The 10,770-nt window shown below is 26.3% G+C and overlaps 1 protein-coding gene across 1 annotated transcript; it reads right to left on the bottom strand.

Moving 5' to 3' along the window:
* Nucleotides 1-1,275: 1,275 nt before the first annotated feature.
* Nucleotides 1,276-10,441, bottom strand: LOC109789505 (protein DETOXIFICATION 40). The gene is made up of 7 exons (XM_020348477.3): nucleotides 9,997-10,441; nucleotides 9,227-9,858; nucleotides 5,879-5,935; nucleotides 4,868-5,106; nucleotides 4,656-4,774; nucleotides 1,765-1,851; nucleotides 1,276-1,492 (listed from the first exon to the last, which is right to left on the bottom strand). Exons 1-7 carry the CDS (start codon nucleotides 10,303-10,305, stop codon nucleotides 1,424-1,426), a joined length of 1,512 nt encoding a protein of 503 aa, XP_020204066.1. The 5' UTR covers nucleotides 10,306-10,441; the 3' UTR covers nucleotides 1,276-1,423.
* Nucleotides 10,442-10,770: the final 329 nt, after the last annotated feature.

Genomic DNA, 10,770 nt, shown 5'->3' with positions numbered 1-10,770 from the left:
GAAGTTCACTTACATGCTGTTATATGTTAAGAAATGCTGATTAATGTTGATATATGTTGAGTTGGGGTGCTTTTGATGTATGGTGTTAAGCTGAATGATAATATTGCTGTGTTGTAAGTTGTTATTGTTGAATATTGATCTGATTTATAATATTGTTGTGCTGTAAGTTATTTGAGCTGGGCTGTATATTGTTGAGATGTGCTATATGTTGAATTGTTGTGTTGTGCTGCATGCTGATATAAACTATTGAGGCCGTAAGGCTGAGCTGTTGTAGGAGATCTCTGAGCTGATATGCGTGACAACGCATTGTGTGATTTTCGCTATTTATGCTGTATGATGTAAACTATATATGTGATGAGTTGTATGTTGATGATGTGCTCATAGTTGTAGTTGTTCATATTTCTTATATATGTTCTATATGCTGATTCTTTTCACTAGCTTACCCTTTGTTGTTTCCATGTGGTTTGGACTGCGATGATCATACGTTGTATGGGAGCAGAGCATGGTTAGGTTGGTGTCAAGAGGCAGGTCTGCAACTGGTAGATGGAGTATTTCTTGTGATGTTTTGTTGTTTTTGGCCACTAGTTTGGCTACCTTGGACTGTATTTTTACTCTGATTTATTCAGGCCCCAGATTTGACATATTGTATATACTTTATTTAGATATATGTATGTTCTTTCTGTGTGGTGTTGTGGTGTTGAGTTGTGTGTGACGACCAGACGGGTCGTTACAGTTAGTACCTGTTATTTTGAAAGTAAATTACCATTTGTCAAACACATATTGTACTATCATACAAGAACAAAAGAATTAAAAAAATAAAAGAATTGAAAAACAAGATATTCTAATAAATTAAATTATAACATCACTATACAAGAAATAGATTTTTTAATATACAAATTATAGCATATTATATTAATAAAAAATTAAAGACAATTTTATCGATGAGAACAATTACTTAATAGAATAAAGTGTAAATAAAATACTAATATATTAAAAATAATTAAAATATAATATAATATAAATCTAGATTATCTGTAATAATATATAAAGGAAATTTATCTTTTAGTAACCACTTTGATCACTATATTTTATTAATTATTATATTTTTTATTTTAAAAAATTAAAAAATAATATTTTTCTTAAAATTAAGACCTTAAAATTAATTGACTAATTATAACATTAGATTAATTTATATTTATTACTTAATTTTTATTTTATTTTATTTTTAATAAAGGTACTAAGTAACTTGACCATACTAATATATAATAATGAGGATAAAGAATCAGTGGGGGCAATTGCCCCACCCTTATTTATAGATCCGTCCTGAACACAACAATATTTGTTAGACAAATGATAATGGCTCTTAATGTGCCTGCTATGCATTCCAATGATCTGAGGTAACAGCAACCAGCAGGGCACATGTTCAACTTTGGACTTGAGGCTCCAAATTCTTGTATTCCCACTTCTCCAATCGTTTCTTTGCTGTATTCACCTGCATTCATCATATATATTTTTTTATTTTATCACAAGTTTTTATGGTTCATCAAACCAACCACTGCATGTGTATTACTTTATTTTCTATATAATAATATTTACCAAAAACAAAACATAATTAATCATTTTCTTAACGACATCAAATACTATTCCAACTAATGATTTGATATATATATATATATGTTACTTTAAATGATAAACAAAAAGAGAGGAAACCTTTTAGAACTTTTAAAAGTTGAATATTGAAGAAGATGTGAATGAATATCTGACCTCTGTATTCCAATTGGTGCGAAGGGTGATCCATAATAAAATGAGGGTCTGCAACATTGTTCCTCCAATCATGCCGGACCATATTCCCTGTATTAATTCCGTATCAAATACTATCAACTCAAAGTTTTCATCAATTATAACTTGATAGCTCAAACTCAAAGTCAAGTTTTCTCTTACTATATTTGCTGTTTATTTTTCTATCTATCCCATACACGCTAAATCTCATATAAAATTACACCTTGCGGTAGTAATGAGAGTAAATTACACCCCTTTTTTTTTTTTTTTCTTCTTGATAGATATTTATATTGCATTTTTTTTTTTAAAGTTTCGTTAACTTCTATTAAAATATATTATTATTAGAATATCTTTCGCATTAATAGATATAAATATTATCCTCCTCTCTTATATTAAAAAAAAATTTATTTAAAAATATAAATATTACACTTTTAACAATTTATCTTTTGACAAAAAAATTAATTTATCTCTTCATTACATATCTAATTATTATGTTAAAAGTTATTATGAATTTTCTAGAATTAATTATATCTTTAAAATAAACATTATAATTATTAAAATATTTTTAAAGTCATCAAAATAAACTAATATATATATATATATATAAAGTACAATAAATCAAACACATGTAATAGTACGTAGTATTTTTTATTTATAGGTAATACTATTTAATTAATTAACGTAGTTAATGTGATATTTGTATAAATATTTAAATAAAATAAATTTTTTATTATATATATATATATACACACACTAAATTATGGTAATATATAAGTTAAGATATTATTTAATCGATGTTATTAATAAAATACTTTAAACATATCTTAATAAAATGATATTTTCTGATAAAATATTATTTATCATATTTAATAAATATAATGGTAAAAAACATATATTACACAAATATTTTTTATAAATATATTTACATTACAAATATATCAGTAATAAAATATAATTCTTACAAAATTTAATATATATATATATATATATATATATATCAAAGTATACATATATAAATTGTTTTATAAATTTTATTACAATTATCATTTTTAATAAATTATTTTAAATTTAATTATAAATTCTATAATTTTTTATCATCGAATAAATGATAATGAACTAAAAATATTTTAACTAAAAATATATTCTAAAATCTTATAATGAATATTTTTTAAATATTTTGAGTTAAATATTTTAAATTATATATTTTAATATAATTAATAGATGAATGATGGTAAAATACTGATATTTTTAAGAGATAAAAGTGAACTTTATACTATATTTTAACGAAAGAAGGATAATATAATATGTGTATATATGTCATAAGAGAGAAAAATATAAATCATTTGAATGTCATTAAGTTAAATTTATAAATTATACATTTTAACATTAGAAAATGACAGTACGTATAATACACATACATCTTAGGAGATGATAATGTAGTTTACTCTATAAATAATCATGTATATACGTATCAACCAACTAATTCCAAATTTTTGTATAATATGAGAAAAAAGGACTATAGAGCATGCAGTCTCACACTTTAAAACAATTTTATATAATCATCTAATCATAGATCATTATTTATTTTAAATTAATTGACTTGTATAATAATTATCTTTAAAGTTATATAAGGTTAGAAATTTGTTTACAATATGTGAAAATTTTAAAAATATTATTTATATTCTCATACCTAAATAACCACATTAAATTTTTATTTCATATCATCATTCATGTGTATCATGTTTTAACTTTTTACATTTTTTGTCAATAAATGTCGTCCTCATTTTATTTTATTATTAATAACTAAATACTAATTTCCACTTGTGAAACATAATTTTTTGTTGAATAAACATTATTTTAACTTCTTATATATATATATTAATTTTTATTTATGATACTTATTTTATAAATTAAATTTAATATTTTAAATTAAATTATCAATAATTAAAAAAAAATTGTATCACATTATAAATTATTTACTATAAATCTAAAATATAAATTATATATTTAAAAATATTTATTTATATTAATTTTTAATATAATTTATATAAACTTAAATATATTTTTAATCCCTCAAATTTAAAACTATTAATTTTTAGTTTCTATAATTTTTAAAAATATTATTTTAGTCCCTTAAATCGCCAATATCATATTTAAAAGTGACACATTGTAATAATTATGTATTATCTATTGGACTTAATGTAATATTTTTACTAATAAGAACATGAGTAGATAAATTTTATGCAATAACATTTGACATATTCTTGAACAAAATTTGAGTAAACAGACTAAAATATTTTTTTTATAAAAATTATAGATATTAAAAATACCAATTTTGAATTTAAATAACTAAAATAAATTTACCTTAAATTTAAGAGGCTAAAAATATATTTAATCCATTTATATATTTTAATATAATATTTGTTTATATATATACAATTTATTATAAAATTTAGTTATATATAACTAGTAAGAAAAAGAGATACTTTGTGCTTCTTAATTTTTAAAAATTTTTAAAAAATAAAGAGAGATAATTTAAAAACAGTTGCGAGTGATTTATTCATAAAACATGAGAGATTCTTTTTAAAGGTATAATAGTCCATTAAAAATGAAGATTAAAACAATTATATTACCTTATATCCTCTTTGTAGTATGTATAAATGTCTTTAGTTTAATCCACAAAGAGAATTATAGTATAATTAAATAATAGAATTGTCTAAAAAAAATGAGGACACTAGAACATGATATGCTCTTATTAATAGATAAACATTTAATTTTCATGCATTATCTATCCTCTTTTTGGAGTTATTTCATCTTTCTTTCTTTCTTAATTAGTATGTAAAATACTGATAGGGCGGAATAGAAGAATTGATTACCTGGACGCCTAGGTTGAACTTGAAGCCCAAGACACAACCGACAGGAACTCCCACCCCATAATAACAGCCCACATTTATATAGGCCACAAGGGCTTGCCATCCACATCCAACGGCCACTCCTATAAATAAAGAATAAAAATGTGGAATTTTTATATATTATATTATTATTAGCTAATGAATGGCATGATTGTGTAAATTGTGTGATTGATTACCAGAGAGTACGGGTTGGATGCCATTGAGAATGAGAGTGATGGCCAAGTAGGGACAGAGATCCGAGACAGCATTAGCCACAGTTTCACCATCTGTGAATGCATAGCTCAGAACATGACGAAGTGAAAGGACCACCATTGCTTCTATCACCGCAATTATCAAAGAAACCATATTCACCACAATTACTGAAAATGCTGCTGATTTCGGATGTCCAGCCCCCAACTCGTTGCTCACCCGCACACTGTATTCACAGATTACAATCACATCCATGCATGCATACATCTTTCAATTTCAATCTATTTTATTTTAAATAATCAAACCTATCATTTTTTTATTTTCATTAATTAAAGCATAACCATATGGAGACTATATATTTATTTTGCATGTCTTAATGAAATATTTTTTCTTTGTCAGTGAAGTGAGGGATAACTACTGCAACTAATGAAATAGAAGGAGCTTAATTGAGAGTAGGTTGGATTTGATTCGTCAAATTGAAAACAAAAATTGTTGTTTTGGCATGGAGTGGATGGCTTCCGGTGGGGCCATTGCCATGACATCATGCTACAGTAACTTATTCTATAAGAGATTAATCTAATGGTTGAAAACAATACATCACCATGCATGGACTACCTATTAATATGGATCACTTTAGTCTCCATCTTGAAAATAGCTTGACAAATAACATTCAAGCCATTTTTTTAAAAAAGAAAATAAAAATAAAAGCATCTAAACTACAACTCTACAAGACAAATTATAACTAACTAATGCGCTTGTAAAATACATGAGAAAAGGAAACAAAACTTTTTCACAAGCCATGCTCTAATATCTGATCAAATTCCATACACTTAAATAATGAAACCATTATTTTAATGAATCTGTTCATGGTTGTATTTCGTTCTATTTTATTTCAAATAACCTAAATAATAAACATATATATATATATATATTATTTGATTTTATAATTTCTTTTTTTCTTTCATTAATTCAAACATAATCATGTGGAAAAGTCTAACCTTGCAGCTGCATTAAATCCAGTTCCAATCTGAAGCATCAACCCTGTTACTGCCATGCTGCATTCACACTCACAAGCTAATTAATCATGACCATCATATAGCTTGCGTCTGTTAGGCTTAACTAAAATTTATGATATTGAGATTATGCTTGAACAGTTAATGATGACTAAAAACAAAACAAAATGAGATGAACTAAAATAAAATGAAAGAAATTTAATTATTATTTCAGTGAATGTTATATATATATATAAAACAATATTACAAAAAATATTATATACCGTGACATACAAAAAAAATATAATTATAAGTATAATATATATAATAATAAATTTATCTGATTAATATTCATCACACATAATTTTGATATTAATTTTAAATAAAATTTAATAATATATTTATATGTTATTATAATATATTTATATTTTATAATAATATATTAATATGTATTATATATATAATATAGATAAAAATAATTTTTAATAACACTTATTATCACTGTAATGTATATCTGCATGACATTTTTTTAAGCCGAGAAAGATGATGGTTTTATAGCTCTTTTCCATCCCTCAAAATTATAGAGAAAAACATATTGGATAAAATAAAATGAAACAAAATATATTTTAACTGATTATATTTCATCCTATTCTATCAATCTGAACATATATCATCAGACGCAATTAATTCCAAATATATAATAAATATATAGAAAAGAATTCTTACCAGTTTTGATATCTATCATTTTTTTATTTATCCCTAATCATTATTAACGTGGGCCAATGACTTCACTATGCAGAGACGTGATAGTGTGATACTATGTGACTGGCAACAATTTCGATAATAAACACCTTTCTTATTTCCTTTTAACAAAACGACAGAGTCCAACTCACAACTGGTCAACTGCTTCTTTTATAAATTCCATTAAGTTTGGAAGATTTCGTTTTCCTTTATTAAATACTAAAGGATAGAAAAATTTTGTGTTTTTAATAATTATACATAAATAAATATTAAAAGTTATAAATAATTATTTAGAAAGAATAAAAAAATATTTTTTTTTATATTTTAAAAGTATAATAATTTATTAAAAAGTAAAAATTAAAAAAATAGTTATCAAAATATATTCTGTTTATAATAGTTATAGATTTTTTTTTAGATGAAAACATAAAACAGATAAAAGAAAAAGAGAAAATATTTATACACTGTACTCATATAATCATTTAATAAAGAATAACTGTATATAATAAGTTTATTAATGTTTATAAAAATAACTTAAAAATCATACTTACTAGTATTATTTTAATATTAAAAAGTCGACTCTAATATACACTTTTAAATACTTTATATATATAAAAGTTAAATTATTAATTATATATATATATATATATATATATATATATATATATATCAAGCATAATAATTTAATATTGGTGTGTATAAAAGAATATCATCATTTGGTGAAGATGATGCATATCGATGTATAATATTACATCAATTGATTATTTGTCAAAACTATTCCTTTCATAATTGAATTTTTTAACACCCTGATAGAAAATTGTTATAAAAATTGAATATAGAAAGATTAGAGTGTAAAATAACTATAAAATTCAAGTCTAACAATTTTAAAATTAAAATTGTTTGAATTCCAATTATTCATTCTATTCATTTTGTTATATAATTAATTAAATTCTTACTTAAGTGTGGATCAACCCTTACCACTGAATCACACGCTTGAGATTAATTAAAATTTATGTATAACAAATAAGAAAATGACTGATATTTCAGTTTTTAAAAATATTTATTATTTATTTTCTGTTATATTTTTTAAATAATTAAAAAAGAAATAGGTAAATTAAAAATAAATAAATAAATTATTTAATAAATACATATTAATTATTGAAGATAAAATTAATAAATTATTAATTTTAAAAAAGTGATAATTAAAATAATAAAAAAATAATCAAATCGTGTATTAAAAAAAACGAAGGGAATAATATTATATATCATCACTGTCAAAGTGAGCCAATGACTGGCAACAACTGCCATAAATACCTTTATTGTCATATAAAAGATTATCTACAGCATCGATCCAACCTACTTCTTTTAATATTTCCTAAAATTTGGAAGATTTCGTTTGTTTGGAAGAGGAAATACAACAAATACAAAAAAAAAAAATATATGAAGGTTTAATTTGATATGAACACCGTGCAACTTTAATTTAAACATTTTAAAAATATATATGATGTTCACGAGTTTGAATTTCATGTCGATGAATAATTAAAAAAGAAAAAAGTGATGGAAAAGAGAAATCCCCCCAAAAAAAAATAGTGAATATGCATGCTTGGTAGTGAAATCCAAAATTACCTCAGTTATCCTATTTTTTTTTAGGTGTTTTCAATGTAGCGAGAAGATTAGTCACTATTATCAACATGAGTAAATATCTTAAGGATGAAAAAAAAAATTCAAAATTACCTAACTCTGGCACATGAATATTCTATAGGCAATTTCTCCTTTGGCCATCATGCATGTTGCAACATGATAACCATTATAATCACTACACATGAATTAAATGATCCTAATTTCTAATATAGAGAACATCTGCCATATACTAGAGAGGCCGCCAAACAGAATTCAGACTCTTCACTCTCACCTTATGGGATCCTTCTCCACTTCTACTTGACAGTGTCTCCCTCCCTTTCTTCTAAGAGTTATTATTACAGAATTTTTTTGATATCCTCTTCTCACATTATTAAGAAAAAATTAAATAAAAATAAACATATTTATTATATTAAAAATATAAAAAGATTTATAGGAAGATTTAGATGTTGGATCTAAATCTCTCTTTTATCCTTTTTCTATCTCTTATTTCCTGTTATACTATTTGATTTTGATATCTTCAGATAAATTTATCTAAAAATACTTTTAGAAGAATAAATAAATAAATAAATAAATTCTTTTTATCAAACTAAAATTAGTTGTAAAAACTTTTTTTTATTAGCTTCTCAAAAATGTAACTTTTAACTTATATATAAGTTAATTCAAACTTATAAAAAAATATTTTAATTTATTTTTCTATTTTTTTCTTACTCCAATAAATTTATTCAAACAAGTCATTCCTTTGATAACTTTCCTTTCATGAATGGCGCATAATTAGGTAGGGGATATGATGCAAGTCTAGGAAACTAATCAAATCACTGAGTGTATGTTTGCTTTTACGATCCATATCTAATTGAACGTAACTCCATCCTACCTTTTGCTTTTACGTTTTTGCTTTGGAAAGCAGTAAAACACAGATGAACAGTGTTGAAACGTTAAAACAAACATGGTGAAATAGAAATACTACTTAGTACTTACCAAACAGAGATAGCATCAAGAGATAGCTGAGGGTTATCAAGGAGGCCAGTGATGAGCACCAGCACCTGAAAATACCAAATCTCCAAACACAGCATCACCGCCGAGGCAGCCGATAACTTGACAAAATCCCAGAGCCCAGAGAAGGCCTTAACGCTGAACCCGTTCCATGTATGCTTAAACTTTGGGGCAGTAAGTATGTACAAGAACTGGGCCACCACAATGATCCACCAAGACAAACTCAGCGTCAAAGACGACCCAATGAGCCCAAACCCCAACTTGTAGACCACCACCCAACTCAGCACGAAATGCAACAGCAGCGTGGCCGCGGAAATGTAAGTGCTGGGTGCCACCACGCTTTGGGATTGGAGAAACTTCTGTATGGGGAAGTTCACCGCGTAAGCGTATATCTGCGGGATCAAACCGTACACGAACACCGCAGCAACTGATGCTAGCTCAGGTGGCTCACCCAGCAAGAGCAGGAGCGGTTTACAAAATATGTAAACCACGGTTAAGGGAATCCCGGTTATGCTCAGAACGATAATAGCTCTCTGCATGTATATTCCTAACATTTCATATTTGTTAGCACCGTACGCTTGGCCACATAAGGTCTCCACGGCACTTCCCATGCCCAACTGCAATCATAACCACAGAACGAGAACGATCATGCATGAATCATGTCCAAATTCTTTTAGAGAATTATACACTATTGTATGAGTTTATTAATAGTCAAAACGAAGAGATGGTAAAATCATATGTCTATATATATATACCATTAGGCCAAAGGCGAAGAGCTGAATCCCGCTATTGCCGAGGTTGGCAGCAGCGAGTTGAAGGTTGCCGAGGTGGCCGGCAAAGGCTCGAGTAATGCTAGACATGAGGTTGTTGATGAGGTAAACGAGGATGGCAGGTGCAGCGAGGGGGAAGAGGAGTTTGAGTTCGATCCATGTGGCTGATAGGAGGCGTTTGGAGCATGGCAGGCTTGTGTCTGATAGAACCTCCTCCAGACGAGAATCTGCTGCTGGTGTGTGGTGATGCGTTGAGTTTAGCAAAGGTTGAGTAAGTTCATCTTGGGTCTCCATGTGAGCTAGTTAGCTGTGTTGTGTAGTGAAACTGTGGAAATAGCGTCTCATGTAATGTGGAGATGGATCAGATCAAGATGCTGATGCATGGCATGACGTACGCAGTTCTATAATATACATGCTTTTATTCTCGCTGTATCTTACTTTCGTTGCCTATTTTTCGGTTCAATATTAAGAATAACAAATATTTCTTTTGATTGTTTGTGTGGTTACGTGAGCGGCCCGACATATCGTAATCAAGAAACACCAGCATTTATATTGTGATAGAGTGTTTTAGAAATTTTTGTTTCACAAGAAAATTTTTAAGATTTTTTTTTAACTTTTCCTTTTCTTTAATTTTTATGTATTTAATATTTTTAAAATATATTATTAATAAATTGGTTGACTCGTGTAACAAGCGTCTTCAGATCCTACTGTATATGTTTAAAAATTCTTTTAAGTATTAATAAAAATATTGCAAAAAAA

Source organism: Cajanus cajan, chromosome 1, assembly GCF_000230855.2.
Source record: "Cajanus cajan strain Asha chromosome 1, NIPB_CcT2T_4, whole genome shotgun sequence".
Lineage (NCBI taxonomy): Eukaryota > Viridiplantae > Streptophyta > Magnoliopsida > Fabales > Fabaceae > Cajanus > Cajanus cajan.
Note: the sequence above shows the minus strand (reverse complement) of the source record. Positions and strands in the feature narration are given on the sequence as shown.